General features: G+C 35.2%; 3 protein-coding genes, 1 non-coding gene and 1 pseudogene across 4 annotated transcripts; 3 read left to right on the top strand and 2 right to left on the bottom strand.

Annotated features, from left to right (window-relative positions):
- The first annotated feature begins 1,489 nt into the window (after positions 1–1,489).
- Positions 1,490–22,591, top strand: LOC116106879 (non-specific phospholipase C6-like). Its single transcript, XM_031393177.1, has 4 exons — positions 1,490–2,867; positions 3,310–3,486; positions 3,737–3,979; positions 22,145–22,591. The coding sequence occupies exons 1-4, from the start codon at positions 1,763–1,765 to the stop codon at positions 22,198–22,200; spliced, it is 1,581 nt and encodes a 526-aa protein (XP_031249037.1). The 5' UTR covers positions 1,490–1,762; the 3' UTR covers positions 22,201–22,591.
- On the bottom strand, positions 5,480–6,932 carry LOC116106881 (mediator of RNA polymerase II transcription subunit 30). Its single transcript, XM_031393179.1, has 3 exons — positions 6,548–6,932; positions 6,099–6,200; positions 5,480–5,908 (listed from the first exon to the last, which is right to left on the bottom strand). Exons 1-3 carry the CDS (start codon positions 6,872–6,874, stop codon positions 5,810–5,812), a joined length of 528 nt encoding a protein of 175 aa, XP_031249039.1. The 5' UTR covers positions 6,875–6,932; the 3' UTR covers positions 5,480–5,809.
- On the bottom strand, positions 7,003–7,084 carry TRNAS-UGA. The gene has a single exon. It is a non-coding gene; the product is annotated as a tRNA-Ser (tRNA).
- Positions 7,388–8,956, top strand: LOC116106880 (thylakoid lumenal 17.9 kDa protein, chloroplastic-like). Its single transcript, XM_031393178.1, has 4 exons — positions 7,388–7,833; positions 7,931–8,045; positions 8,158–8,227; positions 8,493–8,956. The coding sequence occupies exons 1-4, from the start codon at positions 7,544–7,546 to the stop codon at positions 8,711–8,713; spliced, it is 696 nt and encodes a 231-aa protein (XP_031249038.1). The 5' UTR covers positions 7,388–7,543; the 3' UTR covers positions 8,714–8,956.
- Positions 20,127–22,023, top strand: LOC116106821 (annotated as a pseudogene).
- Positions 22,592–22,853: the final 262 nt, after the last annotated feature.

The raw sequence follows: 22,853 nt of genomic DNA, 5'->3' as shown, positions 1-22,853 counted from the left end.
GGTTGGTTTGATAGTCAAGAAGATTTGTTCCCTTTTTTAAGATTTTGGGTTCAAACCTCAGGGTCACTTATCATAATAATATTATAACTTACCTGATCCTTTAGGCTTGTAGAGTGTTTAAGACCTTTAGAATTAGTTGAAGTGCACAGGTTTAGACCTTGGGGCTATCCACCATAATAACATTGTGGTTTACTTAGTCCTTTGAACAATTGAGTTTGAACTTTGGGGTCACCTATCACAATAACATTGTGACTTATTTGGTACATTGAGCTTGTAGGATATTTAATGGACCCCTAAAATTAGTTGAGGTATGTACAAACTGGTCCAAACACCTTGGTTACCAAAAAAAAAAAAATATAAAATAATAAAATAAATATATATATATATATATATATATATATAATATATATAAATGATCTTATCCAATAAGATAAGTGTAGTAATTATTTTAGCAAACATGCTAAGGAAAGTATCAGGTCCGTTTGGTTCACTCTTGGGAATACTATTATTAGTATTCTCAATAAAGTTAAACAATAAAAATGACTTATTCTCAAAATATTATTCTATATTATTAATTTCTTTTAAACCCTATTAAATTATTAATTTAACTAAATACTCTTAAATTTTTTTTAGAAATTACAAAACACCTCAACAATCCACATTTACTAGATTCTGGCTATCCATATTTAATGGGTGGATTGAGGGTATTTTTGTTAACTTTTAATATTTTATTATAGGGTATTTAGTAATAAACAAACATAGAGAGTATTTTTTAATTTTTAAATTTTTATACATAATATCCGTCTAATTTAATTTTTTTCAAAATATTATTCTAAAACATCATAATAATGAACCAAACCAACTTAGATGTTTACAAATTGTTTTGCTCCGTTGTCAACAAACGTGAGCATACACATTTGCATACTGATACTGCATATTGTAGAATTGCCAGCACTATGATTACTGCCATGCAGTATTTTCAGTAACAAGACACCCAAACAGTGAAAGCAATAGAAATGTCATTTAGTGCTCCTCCTCTTAAGTCGGTAATTCAACGTCTGATTAAATATTTAAACACCATAATTAGCTTTATTCGAATCCTTCTCATTTGGTAACTGGTTCTACTGTTTTATTTTCTTTTAAAACGAAATCTTTTGACAAAAATCTAAAGATAATCTGGTGGAATGTTGGTGTATAGTATTCCGGACACAAACTTCCCAAAGTTAACAGAACAGAGGCTGCGAAATAGATGGGGCTGTTTACACCGACTCACCCGCAACATAGTTTTCCAGTTTTTTTCGAAATAAAAAAATAAAACCGTGAATCATGATTGAAACTAACAGTAACTGACTTGTCACTTTCCATTTTGCTTTACTTTTATTGCTTTTACTTTTACTTTTAAAAGCACTATCACATAAATTTAAAGTATCAAACTCAACACCAAAACCAGAAGCTTCCCTTCTCTTTTCTCTGTGGTCTGTAACCAAACACAACATACGCTCATATATACTGAAAATGTGATATTCTCCTCTCAATTTGTGTTAAATATTATTAAATATAAAAGTACAGACAATTAATGTACAGTATCTTCAATCAACTTTATTTCTTATTTGTTGTAACCATATATAACTTGCGTATCAGATCTCCTCAATCCAAATATCAAGAATATCTCTTGATAAGCCAGAGCTAGGTGTAGCCAAAGATAAAAAGCTAAGAAGAGCATACCCATTTGCCAAATTATCAATCTTTCTCACAAAAAAATATGAAGCTTTCTAAATTCAAATCACCACCTTCATTTTCTGCCATTTTCTTGGTGTTTCTCACTCTCTCAAGTGTGTATACACCGAGACATTTTGCATATGCGGCGGAGAATAAACCGTCACCCATCAAAACTATTGTAGTTTTAGTGATGGAAAATAGATCTTTTGATCACATGTTGGGGTGGATGAAAAAAACCATCAATCCCCAAATCAATGGAGTCACTGGAGATGAATGCAACTCTGTATCAACCAATACCTCACGCACGCAGACCATTTGCTTCACTGATGATGCTCAGTTTGTGGATCCGGATCCAGGTCATTCTTTTGAGGCTGTGGAGCAACAGGTATTTGGCTCTGGAACCATTCCTTCAATGACTGGTTTTGTAGAGCAGGCACTATCAATGTCTCCAAACTTATCTGAAACTGTTATGAAAGGCTTCAGGCCTGAGTCAGTTCCTGTTTATGCTTCTCTTGTACAAGAATTTGCAGTCTTTGATAGGTGGTTCTCTTCAATTCCGGGTCCAACTCAACCCAATAGGCTTTTTGTTTACTCTGGTACTTCTCATGGTTCAACTAGTCATGTCAAGAAGCTCCTTGCTCTAGGTTACCCTCAAAAAACCATTTTTGATTCACTTCATGAGAATCATAAAGACTTCGGCATTTACTTTCGGAGCATACCCTCTACTTTATTTTATAGAAATTTAAGGAAATTGAAGTACATATTTAAGTTCCATCAGTATGATTCGAAGTTTAAGGAAGATGCAAAAAAGGGGAAATTGCCTAGCTTAACTGTAATTGAACCAGGGTATTTTGATCTTAAAGGCTACCCTGCAAATGATGATCACCCATCTCATGATGTTGCTAATGGGCAAAAGCTTGTAAAGGAGGTTTATGAGACACTGAGAGCAAGTCCTCAATGGAATGAGACCCTCTTGGTCATTACTTATGATGAGCATGGTGGGTTTTTTGACCATGTTGAGACTCCTTATGTCAATGTTCCCAGCCCAGATGGAAACACGGGTCCTGCTCCTTCTTTCTTCAAGTTTGATAGGCTTGGCGTTCGAGTGCCAACAATTATGGTCTCCCCTTGGATCAAAAAAGGAACTGGTAAAACTAAAATTTCTTCACTTTTCGTATGTTATATTTTTCTATTTAGTTTATGATCATTAGAGTTAGAATTATTACGTACTATAATATTTTACTTAGATTTTGTTAGAGAATGACACCGTTCACGGATGTATGATCAAAGCTAGCACATGTTTCAGGTTTTACTTGGTCTTCTCACATGTTGTTCCGTTCTGTCAAAGGACGTTGACTTTTGAGATTAATTTGATCTGGTCTTGGTCTTCTTAGTGGATAATCTACTGTATTTTATTTTGCATGCAAAACTAACTAAATTTATATATGACAGATGGATAGTTTTTGTGGTTTGGCTTGTATTTGAAATTTTTAGGAATTAGGTATTTACTGTTGAGTATTTTCCAGATCTGTTCTGCTTTCACTGTTATGGTGTATTGATATATACTTGTGCTTCTGCTGTTTTCTGTAGTGATTAATGGCCCCAAAGGACCTACACCAAATTCCGAGTTTGAGCACTCTTCTATCCCGGCAACCATAAAGAAAATATTCAATCTGTCCTCCAACTTCTTGACTCACAGAGATGCTTGGGCTGGCACATTCGAGGAGGTTGTTGGTGAATTAACCTCTCCCAGAACAGATTGCCCAGGTATTATTCCTTTCAATTTAAGATTGCAGTTCATACACAACTTGAAAAAAGTTGAAATTTGGAATAAAATCAATAGTTCACCTTATGATCTGACCAACTTAGAATGGGGAAAGAGAATTCAATTATTAGTTGGACACAAGAATTTAGGGAAACATTTTCTCAGTGCCTCCTATTCCCAATTAGTTTTGTAGCTTGATGAATACTTTAGTGGGCAGAAAATTCAGTGTGTTTTCTTCTGATATTATTGCAGAGACCTTGCCAGATGTCGCACCATTGAGGAATACTGAAGCAAAAGAAAATGGAGGCCTATCCGAATTTCAGGGTGAGATGGTTCAATTAGCAGCTGTTCTCAACGGGGATCACTTCTTGAGCAGCTTCCCCAATGAAATGGGTAAGAAGATGACAGTGAAAGAAGCTCATGAGTATGTTAAGGGAGCTGTTTCACGGTTTATAAGAGCAAGCAAAGAGGCCATCAAATTGGGAGCACATGAATCTGCCATTGTAGATATGAGGTCTTCACTCACTACTAGATCCTCAATTCACAATTAGTTAATCCTCTAGAAACTTCCTTAGAATCTATTCATCACAAAGTTTAGAATGGCTTTGTTCTCGTCATATTTGTAATGTGAAATGCAATAATCGTAAGGGAAGTACTGCTGATAGGGCTATTTGGTTGCTTTTGATGTTGGCATTTTAAATGTCCACATATGCAACCATATTTGCTCTGTCAATATCCTTTCCTCTGTAAGAGTTTCAATGGTCTATGTCTATTTAGAGGTTTATAAATGGGTCGTGTTACGTCGCAGGTTGAGTCTGTAAAAAAGTCAGTTGTGTATATTGTTATGCTTGAGCGTGCTGCCTAAATATAAATCTTTGAACTTCAAAGATTGAAACTGCTGTTGAAACTTACATAATTACCTCTGCAATTGAATTTTTTGTTTTAACCTGTCCTGTGTGCCCAAATTGGTGTGGCATTATCCATGGATCACAAGCACATAACTGTAGAGAGTCCTATTCTTTATTTTCATATGCTTTTGCTTGGTTGCTAGCGAACAAGAATCAACACAATGAGAGGCCAATCCTCCCGTGAGTGAGATATGTCAAAGCCTTTACTTTCCTCTGTTTCTGGCTGCTTGACACGTGGTCCACTTCTTTAAAATTAATGGCTTGTTATATGAATTGATATCCCATTATGACAAATCCGAGTTTAAGTAAACAAAATAGCACTCTGATTGCAGACCCATATCCCCTTTAAATTTCTGGGATGTTCACCTTCACCGTAGACTTACATTCATGTATAGTTTGACATGAATAAGATCTTTCAGAATTGTAGCCTCCCCGTAGAGTTTTATATAAATGAAACGTACATAAGTAGAAACGACTAAAGACAGGGCAACTAGAAGAAAAAAAGGAAAAAAAAAAACAATTTGAGCCACAAATATTTTCAAAATCGGTTGTTATGTGGTATCTACTTCTGGTAATGGGAAAATCTAACAGTGTGGGCACCAACATAAATTTAATATGCAGCTGGAACCAGAGCATAAACAATCAGATTTCAGCAATCTATCGGTTGATCATTAAGATTCAAAGAGACCCAATTTTTCAAAGTGAGTGGCAATGAAAGCTGTTTCGACAAGATGATTTAATAGTTACGTCCCACAAAAAACAATCACAGAATCATCAATATACTCTGTGGAGTCTACATGATGCAAGAGGAGCCCTATTGTCATTTAGGTGATACATAAGCCATAGACACAGCTGAACATCCCAGATAATATGTTCATGCATGCATCCTTGCATCAAAGGTTAAGGCGTACTACATCTGTAACTTGAGCACATACACCTTAAACTTGGTATGCACATGCCTTCGATCATCTAAATAAAGGTCAGAGCAACGAAGTGAAAAGAAGACGCAATTGCTTGATTCACAAACTAAACTCAAAACTCCTAAATACTGAAAATAAAATTACAAATCAAATTCATACAATGTGACTTCAAAGGTCAATCATTGGGTAATTTTCATCACATCATCAACTAAAAAATCAACAAGCTTATATGTGCAGTTCATTAATAATGTTAAAGAGAATCAAGATATACAAAAGCCTTGACATTCTCTATTTCTCATTTTCGTAGTAAAAAATGATTTTACCACTGGAAAGCCTAATCATCCATCTCTGACTTTCTTTGACGAACATCTATGGAGAAAATATCTAACTTTCAGATAGAAAATACGATCAAGATGGGCAGTATTTTTGCAGATATCTAGACTAAAACCTCTACTTTCAGGCATCATTGTACAATACAAAAACTTTAGTTCTGCATCTTAGACAGAACATGGACTTTGCCATGTGGATATGTCATTAATAAGATCTCGTAGCTGATCTATGAGAAGCTTAAGGTGGGTGTTCTTGTTTGCAAGCTCCTACAAAGAAAAGGAAAAAACAAAATTTAACATTATTATAACAGCCTATTATAAGCAATAGTTCAAATCAACCACTCCAAGAACCCTGCTCAGCACAACTGATATTGTTTGTTTAACACCATTCCAGAAAATGGAAAGTGAAAAGACCATAAAATTCTACACCATCAAGTAAAAGCCACTAAAAGAATACCTTTCTTAGGATAGAGGCTCGCTCTTCCAACTTTTCAATTTCAACTTCATCAGCTGGGGACACTGAACCGCTAGCAGTTGAACCCATTTCAAATGCTTTTGCCTATATGTAAACCAGAATCACCATAAAAATTAATCAACTAATTAAAAATTTGCTCAAACATTGATCTCAATCAAGTATTCTAACAGCTCTAAACGCACTAATATCATCTCAGGTACTAATCCTAATAAATTGCAGTGTACCATCCAGAAATTTGTATATGTAAATTATCTTAATAACATTGATGAATCTTTTTTACACTATATAACCATTTCAATATAAACAACGTTTGAAGTAATTAAATTTCAAATAGTGAAATAAAAAAATTAAGAATAATGACTAAATTTCTGCTCAAACACCAAACTTATAGGAATAATAAATATGAGTCATTAGGGTTTGAAGAAATTGACCTTATGAGAACTAGGAATGGCAGAGAGCACGGATCGAAGTGCGGCCACTGAGGTTTTATACCGATGGCGAGCCTCGTCAAGCGCACCATTACCACTGCCAACAAAGCCGCCCATGTCCATGTGATGGTTAGAATCAGATGTAGCATCGCCATTTACGACACCGTTTGCCGTGGTGGTGGTTGACCATAAGGTGGGGTTGCAGAGCTCGTCGTTCATAGAGGCGAGGATCTGGAAAGCTGCTTCTATGGTTTCTTCTAGATGCTTCTGACCTTCTTTCGCAAGTTCCTGTGTTGTTTTCGAGTTTGATACCACGCTGTTTTCTTCCATTTTTTGGTTTTCTGGGAAAATCTATATCTTTCTGAGCTACCCTAGATTGGCAATTGAAATATTTACCTGATTGGAGCCAAAAAGCAAATTGACCAAAAGCAAATTGAAAAATAAAAAAAATTCAAAAACGTCGACAGCAGGGTTCGAACCTGCGCGGGCGAAGCCCAACAGATTTCAAGTCTGTCTCCTTAACCACTCGGACATATCGACATTGGTGCTTCTTTGGGTTATTGTAAAATACAAAACATATTCATCTCTTCCAAAAATTAATTTCTATCAAATAAAAATAAATGAATCAACATTGATCCAATTTTAAGAATAGTATTATTGAGTTAAATATATGAGCATTGAAATCCAATCAATTTGATGTGATAATTTTTATACAATTTTCAATTCGTTTAGTAGCTTATAGATAATGAGAAAATCCAAAAATTTGAATTATCAAGTTTTGTTTGATTCTTTACATTATTTTCAATATAAACATTTAACTTCCAAATTCAATCAATCGATTAAAACTTGTTATGATTTGGAATTGGGATCTCTTATAATATCTTCTTTGATACGATATTTCGATTCTCCAAGAAGAAAACAAAACGAGGCGTTTGGATTCCTTCGTTAGAGAGTTAGTAACAAGTAGAGAAAGGTGAGGAGATAACGAAATTAACAAACATGAGTTTGATTGGTCATCTTTTCCCTCCACTGGATCCCTCACTCATCAGATCTTCAAGAACCGCCATTACCACACCCTCCCTTCACCATCAAATCCCTCCAATTTCTTCACAAAATCCCAATACAAAGCCAATTCTTTTATCCAATTTACTTTCTTTAGCACTCACTGTAACCTTGACTTCTCCATTACCTTCGTCAGCCATCCCTTCTATCAACTCTCAGTCTCCTCTTCTCCCTACTACCACCCCATTTTCTCAGTCCAAGAACTTGCAAGTAGGATTAGAAGATGGGTATGATTATTAACATTCACATTATGTTTTCTCTGAGTTTAATTAACAGTTCATGATAGCTTTATTTATGCAGTCAATTAATGGTCTCTTCTTGCAGGAAAATTAGGCCTTGTCCATCAACAAATCCAGGTTGTGTGTCAACAAACCCCAAATCGTCGTCATTTGCCTTTCCATGGACGATTCCCGAGAATTCCAAAGGGAACGCAGTTCAGGTTTAAAGGGCATATGCCTATATAGTATATATACGTGTCCATCGAATTTAATTTATTTGTTAATTCAGTTTTGCAGATTGAATTAACAGGTTTGTTTCTGCTTTTCTTACAGGAATTGCAGGAAGCTATCTTGAAAACACAGAAAAATGCCAAAATTCAAGTTGTTGAAGATACCCCTTATGGTAATTTTCTTGAATTAAACCAAAAAATTGTAATGCACTTGCACAGATTGTGTTGCAAATTAATTGTAAGTACTCTGATTAGTGTGTATCATAATCAAACCAAAAGCTTAAATGAAGGAAGATAATAGGAACAAAAACTACATTAAGGCTTTTTATTCCTCTATATATGTGTATTAATTTTGAGAAAGCTAGTGGGTGCATTGTTTAATACATCTAACTTTTTACTTTCCCCATAAGACACTACTGATAATGGGAAGAAATCCAGGTCAATATTTGCAGGCTGAAGTTGATGGAGGGTTTGGGCGGGATGTGCTAGAGTTTTTGGTAAAAAGAGATGTGTGTGCTTATAGGTCAGTTGCCACAAAAGTAACCTATGTATATCCCTTCACAACAGCTTTAGGGGACTCAAAGGGACAGGAAGAAAGAATGCAGAAAATTTCGGATGAGTTGGGCTGGTATGCTCCAAGTTTCAGTTCCATGGATTAGACTTCTCTCATATCTCAGGTACAAAGAGATCATGGGCTTAAGCCTTTTTCTGTATAGGATTATATTAATCCATGTTTAGCCATCAGGTTTCATAGTTGATATTACTAAATTTTACTGTCTAATACTCAGCAACCTGATATAGCCGAGAAAGGCAGGTTTTACAATTATGAATTCTTCTTAATTCAACTTTGTGATATATCATTGCTAAAACCATTTCTGGATTCTGCAAAGTCTATTCATGGACAACGCTTCACTATGTGGTTTCATTCCTCTGTCTGACTGCTAAGTTAATTGATTTTAATTTAAAATTGATCCAAATGGTTAATATAAGCAATCCAGTTGTAGCATATTGCCATATCTTGTTGAACAGCGATATTGCCAAGCTAACCCAAATTTACGAACATTATATTTTATGGAAGTTGGTTCTACTACTCTGTAAGCAGGTCCTGGTAGGCCATGTTGTTGGAGGAAATGAATCTGACTTCTCTTAAATAAAGTAAAAGATACAAGGGCTGAGCTTTCAAAGCATTGTGATCATTTGGTAATGATATTTGTTGTTGTTATAGCATACACTTATGCAGAAGAATAATTGTGACAATGTATGTTAATGGTCCTGGGATTCCTGTTATGGCACAAAAAAACTGAACTGAAAATGTTTAGATTATCAATCAGTAATGATGAAAATATGAGTGTACTTGCAGATTTGTGATTTGTAGAAAGCTGAATGCGATTGTGACGTTGAAATTTATGGGTTTTCTGGTATATCAGGGGTCCTTTGGTGGATGAGTTATGAGCATTTTGTTAGTCATGGTTCTATATTATGAGTATATTTGTTATATAAAGAATTCATAATGTTATTTTAGTGTTGTCTTGTGAGTGGCTGAAAGAGAGGCCTGATAAATTACTTGACGTGTGGAGAAACTTGAAAAATATAAGCATCATATTATCGATCTTCAACTAGTAATTACTATCAAGGTGGAACTCATAATTCTGGAGTTACTTAATTCTTTTTGAAATCAAATTAAATTTCCATTTTTAATTTGCTTTGTTCTGCAATTGGGTTTCATTCTTCAACTTTGAAACTTATAAACTTATCATATTACCATCAAAAGTCTAGACATATGTTTGATATAGAAATATGTGTTATTTTTCCATCTGCCACTATTGCTGAGAGTGAATTAATTTACTCTTGTGGCTGTGTGGTAACCTTTGGTTACCATAATCCAAGGGTTGTCAAAGTGGGTTACATCTGTAATTGCTGAAGTCTGCTTTTAAGAAAACGTGTACAAATAATATTAATAATAAGAGAAGCACAAGTGCAGAACATCTAACGCAGAAAACGAATATACTTTTTGGTTGGTCCCAGGGGACCCTGATTTCTGATATGCATAAGCCTGTTCTTTTCAAAGTTTGCAACTCACATTTGGATTCTTAATTATTAATGTATTTATTGCGCATTGCTATCGGATGGATATGGATGATTTTACATTAACCCATTTAAAAACTATTGAATTTATTAGTCTACCCATTTGGGTATGCCGATAGAGACCTTTATTTTTATTTTTGCATTTGGATCCTATAATATTTTATTATAGGAGATATTATATTGACGAAAAATAGATTACCGATTACTAGAAATATTTAGAAAATGTATTTAATTAGTTCAAATAATTAATAAAAAATATGTTTAGTTGAGAGGATAAATTAGTAGGTATGTTATATAGATTACTAAATTGTCCTCTTTTTTATATATTAATATAATAGTATTTTTTATTATTATTTTTGGAATCATTTTTTAACCCCTTCCATTTGAAATTTTGCTAAAACACCCCAACCATATAAAACTTTAATTTGTAGCAAAATCATCCTTACCTACCCCAAGCCACTGTCGGTAGCCAGCCACCACCGCCAGCAGCCGACAGAATGGTGCATGACTAGTCGTATATGGTCGGCTGTACGTTGACAAAGCCGGAAATGACCATAGATAACAAATCCAAGGTTGAAAAACGGTTAGATCTATGACCATTTTACAACCAAAGATGTGGCCATTTCCTGGCTGTGAAAAGGCTAGGCCAGATCTGTAGTAGTTTCAAGGCCACATCTTTGGCTGTGAAACGACCATAGATCTAGCTGTTTCTAGCTGTTTCTAGCTGTTTTTGGCCATGGATCAGAATCCTTACCGGCGCACGACTGGCTAGATCCCGTCGATCGTGCACCATTACGACGACTAACGTCGACAGCTAGCGATGATGAGTCACGACCAGCAGTGGTCTTGGGTGGCTGGGGGTATTTTGTTAACTTTTAAACTTTTTTATGACTGCGGTGTTTTAGTTAATTTCTCAAATGTAGGGGGGGTTGGGTAATTGTTATTTGGTAGATATTTGAGAGCAATTGTGTCCGAAATGGTTTTTAATTAAGGGTAAAATAGGTAGAAAAATCAGATTACCCTAGTAATGTTTTAATCCCAGGGGTGGAGAGGGTACTGGATTACTCCTCACATTACCAACAGTAAACACTATTTACAATAAAATATTCTCGTAATATTTTATTACTTATAACCAAACATTAGAATCTTACAAAATAAACTAATATCATTCCTGTTATCTTATATACCCCCCATCCAAATGTCCCCTATAAGGGGGCGTTTGGTTCAGGAATGTTAGATTACTGGGAATATTGGATTACTGGAAAGATAGATTACCTTGGAAGATTACTGGGAATCTTTAAGAAAATATGTTTGGTTAGTTGGTGGGTATGTTATATTAGTATGTTTGGTTATGGGAATAAATTGGTGGGTATGTTATTTAAATTACTAAATTGACCCTCTTTTAAATATTAATATAATATTATTTTTATTATTAATTTTTGAATACCTTTTTAACCCCCAATATTTCAGATTTAGTCCATTCTTTGGAGACGTGGACAGGCATGTCATGTGGGCATGCAGTCGTGGCTAACCTCACACGTGTACTACTTATATCTTAAACCAATCCCAATCTATTATGATGACTCTAATTTCTAACTAACAGAGTTCATTTAAAAAATTACACCTCATCATATAAATCCAATTTTTGTTGGTAATAATACATATAATATATAATTCGTAAAATAATAAATCATAAAATGAGAGACAAAATAGTTATTTTTCAAATATATATCTTAATCAATATAAATCTTATTAATTCTAAAATTTTAGAATAAATCATTGTTCATCTACACGTGGTTCATATCTTTCGTGAGGATAATAGTATTTCAAATAATATTTAAGAGCATTTAACCTTGAGGAAATTTGAAAACCTCACAAAATCCCGTGAAATTGGAGAACTTAACTTCAATCGTTGCCGTGGTCGAATCTTACTGGTCCCCTCTCCATCCAGACACAATTTAACGTCCTCTCTCATTTCGAGGGTTTCCAATCTCTCCCCTTTCTCTCCCTCCCTCCGGTCGGTGCATTTCCCGGGAAAAACTAAATTTCCGGCACCTATTCTTTCATTTTCCCGGAAAATTGTTAACCATCGGATTGCTTATCATCGTCATCGCACAAATTTATCTGAATTTCGTTTTCTCTTATCGTTTGACTTTTATTCTTTGTTCATGATTGGACCGTGGAATCTGTCAATTGTAGTTTTTAATTGAACTGTTGGATTTCGAGTTTTCTCAACAATAAACGAGGTTACTTATAATTTTCTGTTATTTTGCTTTATATTTTAGTTATTATTTAGTTATTCTATTTTGAGTTTCTTTTCTCTGTGTTTTTGTTTCAGTGTTTTGGAGAGGAAATGGCAAGCCAAGGAGGTTCTTCAGAGAAAAGCATGTCTTTATCGAATTCTTCTGTCGGTGGGAGGAAGAAAGCCGAGAATGGCGGCCCTGACACTATACGAAGATCGTTTTCAGCTTCTCGTACTCTGTAGGTTCACTTATCATTTGTGTCGTGTTTTTTTTTTTTCCCTTTTTTTTCTTTTCTTCTTTCTTTAAATTTTTGGAGAGTTTTTATGTACTGATTTTGTAGTGCTCTACTCAAGGCCTCAGAATTCTAGGAAAAATTGAATTGAGGGTCAACTTGTGTTACAAACGACATAAAAGACTTGTGCTATGTGCCTAGGGGCACTTTTAGCATTACCTATTAGTTTTTAGGGGACATGGTGTACAGGCATTGTTACGTTGTACCGTTGAACTTCTTGTCCTATCAGTTAGAATCCTTTGCTCCGTAGATGTTTTAGTGTTAATGTTTCCAATTTTATTCATCAAACATATAATATTAATTTAAGGATCCTGGCCCTTTTTTTTTTTTAAATTACTTTCTTGGATGCTGAAACCTACAAAACAAATATATTTTGAGATAATCAATTAATCCTAACAATTGATAGAAGCTCATAGTCGTAGATACAGAAATAAACAGTTATAATATATCATCTCCATGACTTTACCAGACAACATAAGTGTGATTTTAACCTAGATTAAAATTTTTATGCATTGCAACTATATTCACTGTATCTTCCTCTCCTTTACCTGTGTTTGGAACAGGGGCTTAACTGGAGAACGCACTGTAAAACGTTTTGCGGTTGTCAAAGGCCCTTACAGTACCTGAAAGTACAACTGTCAAGAAGCTTGTCGTCGAATGGCTGCTCGTAGAGTTGATGCTTTGTTGCTAATGACTCCAATGCATTACTTTGTGATTTTACAGACAAGGTATGAACATAATGGAAAAGAAAAAAAAAAAACCTTAATGTTTTCTGCTTTTGCATAGAGTTCAACAGCTGTTATATCTTGATTTTATTCATTCCTTTTTGTTGATGAAGGACATAGCGACAAGATTTTATTGCTCGTCAGCTTAATCTTGAAGAAACACCGGTATCCAGGTTATGACTAGGAACCCAACTTTTGTTCTATCTGACACCCTTGCTGTGGAAGCCCTCCAAAAGATGGTGCAAGGTTGTTTACAATCTGAGGAGTACATCGACTCTTTCTTTGATATAACATCACACTTTTTCTGATGATTTCGGTTCTGATAGTGTCCATACAGGAAAATTCAGACATCTGCCTGTTGTTGAAAATGGAGAATCATTGCATTACTAGATATAGCAAAGTGTTTATATGATGCATTGCTCGCATGGAAAGGGCAGCTGAAAGGGAAGGCTATTGCTGCAGCGGTTAAGGTTTTGAAAAGCATTGGGAGCATCCTTTTCTGGTTGGTAGAGAAGGCTATATATTTCTAAGATCTTCATGCAGTTCTATCATTTTATTTCTTCTTTTGTATAATCATATTTTTTGTAGTTTTCATCAAGAAATTGTTTATCATGTTACTTTTTTTCTCTTTTTGTTGCTAAGCAGGTCCCAATACATTTATTGAGACACTTCGAGAACGGATGTTCAAGCCATCTCTATCTACAATCATTGCTGAAAAACAAGTAGGTAATATCTCCTTTGAAATATCTATGGGGTATCTTATATCTGTATTCTTACAACAAGGGTAATATCCTTTAAGTAGCATTTCTCTAATACATAGTGATCTTGTCCAGGATTGTTACAATTTACCAACTGACACGGTTTGATGGCAACAAAAAAGATGCTGGAACTTCGAATGAGCTCTGCTGTTGTAACAGTCGAAAACAAACCACGGGGTATTTTAACGTGAGTCTCATTTTCATTAAAACTCCACTTCACCACTGAGCAAAAACAGACCCCATTGCTAATCTGCTTTACTTTTAATACTTTAGTGAACTTTATTCTTCTTATTGTTAATTTTAATAGAATTTTAATATTTTCTATTTCAATTGTTTAGTTCGAAGATATCTTGATGCGAGTAATTGCGCAAAATCTTCCTGAGTCAACTCTTGTGGAGACGGTATTTATCTATTTCTGATGGCAACATGATATGTCAATATTTACTGGGAAAACATCTTGATGCTTTTTTCATTCAACCATGTTACATGATACAAGCAGTTCCATCTTTATGTTGGAACATGTCCTTATGTTTCTTTGAGAATAATAAAAGGTTTCCTGATAGATCATCATGGTGTTTATTTGATGCACAGGTCATGACTCCTAACCAGAATGTGCAACAATTGACCAACCAATAGTAGATGCTCTGCATGTCATGCATGATGGGAAATTTTGCACCTTCCTGTAGGATAGAGGTAATTTACTATTAAACAGTAATAGTATATATCGTACATCAGTTCTTGATGGTATAGGTGGATGCATACAGAAGGGTGTGGTTCTGTCGTTGATGTAATCCATATTACTCATGCTGCTTGGCCACTGTAAGTCAAAGTCTTTACCCTTTTTTGATTATAATGTTCTATACTGTTTATTTTATGCAAATTATATTGCTTTTTATTTTGTTTTGTAGTATGGGTGTCCACAGTTCACACATTCATTCTTTCAATATCAACTTTTTGAAAGTTACATAAACGTTTAACAGCAGCTATATGATCTGAGTTGGTTCTTGTTACATATGATTTGGCGGGAGTCCTTGGATTTATACAGCTGAGTTATAATTAACTAGGTGTACATATGGTTATTTTTTGGCTATACTGTGATTGAATGCTTAATTTCTTGGTGCCATCTGTCAACATTTGTTTCAAATCGTGGAGAATTGCTTTGATTGAATACTGCTACCAGCAATTTGTTCTCTGCTTCCTTACGTTAATTCTCACCATTTCAATTAATATAGTTGCACAACTTTTCCATTATTAGGCGGGAAGTACTGCTGGAGCAAATAATGAGCAAACAACACAATGATGCAGAAGTTTTGGACTCTGCTATGCCTTAAGTCCACATGAATGATGACGATGATCGAAGGTTTTATGCTTGATATTCAAACTTGATTTGGTTCTGATTTCTGCAACTAATATTACTTACTATTTGTGGAATTACAGTGAAGTTCCACGAAATTTGCTCTGAAGGAGAAACTGAAGATCTCTTCCTATCCTTCACTGGGATGCCATGTGGTTTTGCTTTCAAAGTCCAAGATAGAAGGGCCGAATGCAAGATTTACTTGTGGTATGCTACATGCTCTGCATCTTATATAACACCATTAAATAACTATATATCCTTCTGTTTTGCATGTGGCATTCATTTGATTTGTTGATGCAAACCCAAGTCTATTGTGTGCATTGTAGTGACTTACTTGGAAAATCGGTGGTCATTTTTGCCTTTGCCCTAAGTTCTGAATTTTCTGTCACTTTTTGTCAATTTCATTTCATTTTAAAATTGTGAAGTTAAACTGGTAGTAGCTGTTGTAGGAAAAGATGGGTACATTTAATTTCTTGGGTCTTAAATTTTTTCCCAAATCTTTAAACTTGAGTTTTGGGTTGTTGCTACTGGATACAGATTCTCGAAGTTTGACAGATCTGATACTGCAATACTTCAGAGGGTGGGGGATGACATTGACCGCAACAACCTCCTCAGATTCTGGTACAGAATGTCTTAGTTCTTGGTCATTATCAAATTCTTGATTTATCTTTACCATGATGCATGCTTATAGTTGTCCCATATTTGTGTATGAAGATGAGACCATGACAAAGTTGTTATGTCATCAGACAGTGATCTTGCTGCAGCAGTAGACCATGCAGATTAGCCGGTTTGAAGGTGTGTACTAATGGTTCCTGGTTTTTTTTAAGTGGAAAGTTGTATTATTCAGTTGAAGTAAAGAAGATTTTGTCTGGACATTCAGATTTGTGTCATTAGACTATTAGTTTTGAGACTTTGGAAAGATTTTTTTAAAGAAATATATGTTTTGTAACTCCAACCATGATGGGTAGAGTTTTTCAGAGAGCAGAACAACATTTCTGTATTAAGCTCAATAATGTCTGACATGAGTGATTTTTTGCAGGGTTGAAACTCATTTAGATTATTCGGAGCAAATGGTGGTAGGGGGTCTGGAGTCTGGATTTGCTTCAGATGCATGGGCTTCTGCATTCAGTGCTGTCGCAGCTGGGGCTGCTCTAGTTGCTGGTTTAGGAATAATGGCATACATTAAAGAGCTGGTCAGTAATATTGTCAAACATCCACACTAATTTTTTATGATTTATCAACAGCTGCACAATTAAGTTCTCCTTAACTGAAAGCCAAACCAGATTTGGGTTGGGGGAACAGGACAAGCTTCTTGTTTGTATATGTTTCTATAGAACAATAATCAAAGGGAAAGCCATTTTTGGGTGCTTATAGTTATACTGCATAAATGAGGAAGTCATTGTTGCAAAGATTTCATACAATGACTGATTTCGTTCTTTTATTCTGTTCTGTTCTTTTTTAATTTTAGTCACTGAAGTTTCTGCTCTTTCATCAACTCTGGAGTTGTTATGTATAGAAACAAATGCTATAATCCTGTTATACCATTCATTTGAAGGTTCTTGAGTTTTGAATTCTTTTAATGAAGCTAGTTGTAAACTCTGGCTGGTGTCACATATTCAAAAAGCTTAATGCCAATTTCATATGCTGCAGAGATTCAGAGGAAAGTATTACTTTATTTGTAAATCAGTGGTAACTGCACTCATCCTGCAACAGAAATGATGGTCCAAGTGTGCTACGCTATATGTATACATGTCATTTAAGCTGCTGACGCAATTTTTACTGATTATCCTTGATGGCAGCCCGGTTGCCATCCCTACTGTTTTACTGGTGATGTTATCACTTATAATATAACATATGCACATGCCTTGTAAACGACCATTTTCGTGAGGTGGTTTTCCAACTTTCGGGTGTTTTCTTTCTTCCTTGAAATGGATGCTTGCATCATCACCTTCAGTTCTGTAAAATCTTTCTGAAGCTTTACCTAATTTCAAATCAATTCCCTTGCTGTAGTCGTCAAACCTTGATCTAATGTGGTGGCATCTATTAACCGAAATAACTTGCGCATCAGATTTACAGTATATATAATAGAATAGATAGTAGATTCTCTGTTATACACATGGTAAGTGTAGCGAAATCCCACCCGTAACTATCAATCTAATTTGTCGAAGTCAAATGTCGAATCTAACGAGAGAATCATAAGAATGTGAAGCACTGTTGCGTTTGTCCTTGGGAGTCAAGCATTGATTATTTTCGCTTGTTTCATAATTATTTCAATTTCTTAACTCGTCGGCTGTGAAGGGAAAAGGTTGCGTGATATTGGAACTTAAATCACATTCACAGCACAGCCCACAAAAGCATGAAAATATATAATTCAAAAAAACAGGAAGTGACAGCTTTTGGTTCTTTATTGATAAAGCAATGAGAAGAGATGAACGACAAAGATATCCAGCTCAGCCGATTCTAATTCTTCTGGTCCTGGTCCATAATGGTTTAATCTTTGATTCTCAACCTTCCACGCCAAAACCTTCATTTGTCGGTGCATGATCTATTTTTTTAGCTCTCTTTTTTGACTTTCTATGCTAACACCCACAGGGCCACGTCTCAGAAGTTGATTAAATTATATACCAACCCATAATTTATGTCCCTAAATTCAATTAATTGTCCTTTTGACTGATTGTATCCTCATTTTTGTCACACTCTGAAACGGAATCACGTCTCTTATAGTGCTCCATCAACTCTACCATTCTCAATTCTCATCCCATTTAACAACAGTTAAGAATTCTGTACTTTTGGTATTTTATCGAAATTTCAACTTTGGGAACACAAGTCTTCCACATCTTGCACTTTGAGAAATTTATTGTTTGGCTTAACAGTAGGACTGCATGAAAATAATTATAATCTGAACATACAATTGTTTAGGTATTTTTCATGCTTAATTATTTTTTTACTCATTTTCAACTCTTTTAGATTCATATTAAGACTCTTAACTCGTTCTCTTTTTATGTTCATAAATTTTTTTTATTTTGCTTTTGACTCGTCTTGTTCTTTTCGAATTTAGACCAAGCCCTTTTTGACAAATCACTGGGATTACACTTAAAACCTTTATTATTTACAAAAGTACCTTGTTAATTAACAATACGATTTCTAGATACCATTCAAAAAATGATTCAATTTCGGGGATTAAATGCAGTAATTTATTTATAGTTCTTTACGGGGTTGGTTTGAATTCTAAGGAAGTTTGTTTTGATTCAAACCTTAGAACCACTTATCAGAATAACTGTGGTTTACCTAATCCTTAAACTTGTAGAAGTTTAAGACCCTTAAAATTAGTTGAGGTCCTAGGTTCAAATCTTGCGGTTACCTACCATAAAACATTGTGACTTACTTGTTCTTTGAGCAATTGAGTTTAAACCTTGAGGTCACTTATTACAATATTTGTGACTTATTTAGTCTTTTGGACTTGTAAAATGTTTAATAGATCCCTAAAATTATTGGGTATATACAAACTATTCTAAACAGCTTTGTTAAAAAAAAAAAAACTTTTGAGTCTTATCCAATAAGATAAGTGTAGTAATTATTTTAGCAAACATGGTAAGAAGTATTAGATATTTGCAATTTTGTTCTGTTCGGTTGTCAACAAACTGAGCATACACATTTGCATACTGATACCTGCATATTGTAGAATTGCCAGCACTATGATTACTGCCATGCAGTATTTTCAGTAACAAGACACCCAAACAGTGAAAGCAATAGAATGTCATTGGTGCTCCTCCTCTTAGTCGGTAATTCAACGTCTGATTAAATATTTAAACACCATAATTAGCTTTATTCGAATCCTTCTCATTTGGTAACTGGTTCTACTGTTTTATTTCTTTTAAAACGATCTTTTGACAAAATCTAAAGATATCTGGTGGAATGTTGGTGTATAGTATTCCGGACACAAACTTCCCAAGTTAACAGAACAGAGCTGCGAAATAGATGGGGCTGTTTACACCGACTCACCCGCAACATAGTTTTCCAGTTTTCGAAATAAAAAAAATAAAACCGTGAATCATGATTGAAACTAACAGTAACTGACTTGTCACTTTCCATTTGCTTTACTTTTTATTGCTTTACTTTTAAAAGCACTATCATATAAATTTAAGAATCAAACTCAACACCAAAACCAGAAGCTTCCCTTCTCTTTCTCTTGGTCTGTAACCAAACACAACATACGCTCATATATACTGAAAATGTGATATTCCCTCTCAATTTGAGGTAATATTATTAAATATAAAAGTACAGACAATTAATGTACACGTATCTTCAATCAACTTTATTTCTTATTTGTTGTAACCTATATAACTGCGTTCAGATCTCCTCAATCCAAATATCAAGAATATCTCTTGATAAGCCAGAGCTAGGTGTAGCCAAGATAAAAGCTAAGAAGAGCATACCCATTTGCCAAATTATCAATCTTTCTCACAAAAAAATATGAAGCTTCTAAATTCAATCACACCACCTTCATTTTCTGCCATTTTCTTGGTGTTTCTCACTCTCTCAAGTGTGTATACGCCGAGACTTTTGCATATCGCGCGAGAATAAACCGTCACCCATCAACTATTGTATTTTAGTGATGGAAAATAGATCTTTTGATCACATGTTGGGGTGGATGAAAAAAACCATCATCCCCAAATCAAGGGAGTCACTGGAGATGAATGCAACTCTGTATCAACCATAACTCACGCACGCAGACCATTTGCTTCACTGATGATGCTCATTTGTGGATCCGATCCAGGTCATTCTTTTGAGGCTGTGAGCAACAGGTATTTGCTCTGAAACATTCCTTCAATGACTGGTTTTGTAGAGCAGGCACTATCAATGTCTCCAACTTATCTGAACTGTTATGAAAGGCTTCAGGCCTGAGTCAGTTCCTGTTTATGTCTTCTCTGTACAAGAATTGCAGTCTTTGATAGGTGGTTCTCTTCAATTCCTGGTCCAACTCAACCCAATAGGCTTTTTTTACTCTGGTACTTCATGTTCAAACTATCATGTCAAGCTCCTTGCTCTAGGTTACCCCAAAACCATTTTTGATTCACTTCATAGAATCATAAAGACTTCGGCATTTACTTTCGGAGCATACCTCTACTTTATTTTATAGAAATTTAAGGAAATTGAAGTACATATTTAAGTTCCATCAGTATGATTCGAAGTTTAGAAGATCAAAAAAGGGGAAATTGCCTAGCTTAACTGTAATTGAACCAGGGTATTTTGATCTTAAAGGCTACCCTGCAAATGATGATCACCCATCTCATGATGTTGCTAATGGGCAAAAGCTTGTAAAGGAGGTTTATGAGACACTGGAGCAAGTCCTCAATGGAATGAGACCCTCTTGGTCATTACTTATGATGAGCATGGTGGGTTTTTTGACCATGTTGAGACTCCTATGTCAATGTTCCCAGCCCAGATGGAAACACGGGTCCTGCTCCTCTTTCTTCAAGTTTGATAGGCTTGGCGTTCGAGTGCCAACATTATGGTCTCCCCTTGGATCAAAAAAGGAACTGGTAAAACTAAAATTTCTTCACTTTTCGTATGTTGTATTTTTCTATTTAGTTTATGATCATTAGAGTTAGAATTATACGTACTATAATATTTTACTTAGATTTTGTTAGAGAGTGACTCCATTCACGGATGTATGATCAAAGCTAGCACATGTTTCAGGTTTTACTTGGTCTTCTCACATGTTGTTCCGTTCTGTCAAGGACGTTGACTTTTGAGATTAATTTGATCGGTCTTGGTCTCTTTAGTGGATAATCTACTGTATTTTATTTTGCATGCAAAACTAACTAATTTATTATGACAAATGGATAGTTTTGTGGTTTGGCTTGTATTTGAAATTTTGAATTAGGTATTTACTGTTGGGTATTTTCCAGATCTGTTCGCTTTCACTGTTATGGGTATTGATATACTTGTGCTTCTGCTGTTTTCTGTAGTGATTAATGGCCCTAAAGGACCTACTCACCAAATTCCGAGTTTGAGCACTCTCTATCCCGGCAACCATAAAGAAATATTCAATCTGTCCTCCAACTTCTTGACTCACAGAGATGCTTGGGCTGGCACATTCGAGGAGGTTGTTGGTGAATTAACCTCTCCCAGAACAGATTCCCAGGTATCATTCCTTTCAATTGAAGATTGCAGTTAATACACAACTTGAAAAAAGTTGAAATTTGGAATAAAATCAATAGTCACCTTATAGCTGACCAACTTAGAATGGGAAAAGAGAATTCAGTTATTAGTTGGACACAAGAATTTAGGGAAACATTTTCTCATTGCCTCCTATTCCCAATTAGTTTTGTAGCTTGATGAATACTTTAGTGGGCAGAAAATTCAGTGTGTTTTCTTCTGATATTATTGCAGAGACCTTGCCAGATGTCGCACCATTGAGAATACTGAAGCAAAAGAAAATGGAGGCCTATCCGAATTTCAGGGTGAATGGTTCAATAGCAGCTGTTCTCAACGGGGATCATTCTTGAGCAGCTTCCCCAATGAAATGGGTAAGAAGATGACAGTGAAAGAAGCTCATGAGTATGTTAAGGGGCTGTTTCACGGTTTATAAGAGCAAGCAAGAGGCCATCAAATTGGGAGCACATGAATCTGCCATTGTAGATATGAGGTCTTCACTCACTACTAGATCCTCAATTCACAATTAGTTAATCCTCTAGAAACTTCCTACCTATATGTTAGAATCGGTTCATCACAAGTTTAGAATGGCTTTGTTCTCGTCATATTTGAATGTGAAAAATGCAATAATAGTAAGGGAAGTACTGCTGATAGGGCTATTGTTGCTTTTGATGTTGGCATTTTAAATGTCCACATATGCAACCATATTGCTCTGTCAATATCCTTTCCTCTGTAAGAGTTTCAATGGTCTATGTCTATTTAGAGGTTTATAAATGGGTGTGTTTCGTCGCAGGTTGAGTCTGTAAAAATCAGTTGTGTATATTGTTATGCTTGAGCGTGCTGCCTAAATATAAATCTTTGAACTTCGAAGATTGAAACTTACTATAATTAACCTCTGCAATTGAATTTTTTGTTTTAACCTGTCCTGTGTGCCCAAATTGGTGTGGCATTTAGATCCTTATCCATGGATCACAAGCACATAACTGTAGAGAGTCCTATTCTTATTTTCATATGCTTTTGCTTGGTTGGTACGAACAAGAATCAACACAATGAGGGGTCAATCCTCCCGTGAGTGAGATATGTCAAGCCTTTACTTTCCTCTGTTTCTGGCTGCTTGACACGTGTCCACTTCTTAAAATTAATGGCTTGTTAATGAATGATATCCCATTATGACAAATCCGAG

This window comes from Pistacia vera, unplaced genomic scaffold, assembly GCF_008641045.1.
Source record: "Pistacia vera cultivar Batoury unplaced genomic scaffold, PisVer_v2 Contig524, whole genome shotgun sequence".
NCBI lineage: Eukaryota > Viridiplantae > Streptophyta > Magnoliopsida > Sapindales > Anacardiaceae > Pistacia > Pistacia vera.
The sequence above is the reverse complement of the archived record's forward strand: the minus strand, read 5'-3'. Positions and strand labels throughout refer to the sequence as shown.

What these genes read in the sequence shown, in the direction of transcription:
- LOC116106879 (XM_031393177.1), top strand. Translation starts at nt 1,763, where the DNA reads ATGAAGCTTTCTAAATTCAAATCACCACCTTCATTTTCTGCCATTTTC. An exon ending in TTGGATCAAAAAAGGAACTG is followed by an intron (nt 2,868 to 3,309) that starts GTAAAACTAAAA and finishes TGTTTTCTGTAG; the next exon opens with TGATTAATGGCCCCAAAGGA. An exon ending in CAAATTGGGAGCACATGAAT is followed by an intron (nt 3,980 to 22,144) that starts CTGCCATTGTAG and finishes GAGCACATGAAT; the next exon opens with CTGCCATTGTAGATATGAGG.
- LOC116106881 (XM_031393179.1), bottom strand. Translation starts at nt 6,874, where the DNA reads ATGGAAGAAAACAGCGTGGTATCAAACTCGAAAACAACACAGGAACTT. An exon ending in CCATTCCTAGTTCTCATAAG is followed by an intron (nt 6,201 to 6,547) that starts GTCAATTTCTTC and finishes GTTTACATATAG; the next exon opens with GCAAAAGCATTTGAAATGGG. An exon ending in GAGCCTCTATCCTAAGAAAG is followed by an intron (nt 5,909 to 6,098) that starts GTATTCTTTTAG and finishes TTTTCTTTGTAG; the next exon opens with GAGCTTGCAAACAAGAACAC.
- LOC116106880 (XM_031393178.1), top strand. Translation starts at nt 7,544, where the DNA reads ATGAGTTTGATTGGTCATCTTTTCCCTCCACTGGATCCCTCACTCATC. An exon ending in CAAGTAGGATTAGAAGATGG is followed by an intron (nt 7,834 to 7,930) that starts GTATGATTATTA and finishes CTCTTCTTGCAG; the next exon opens with GAAAATTAGGCCTTGTCCAT. An exon ending in CCAAAGGGAACGCAGTTCAG is followed by an intron (nt 8,046 to 8,157) that starts GTTTAAAGGGCA and finishes CTTTTCTTACAG; the next exon opens with GAATTGCAGGAAGCTATCTT.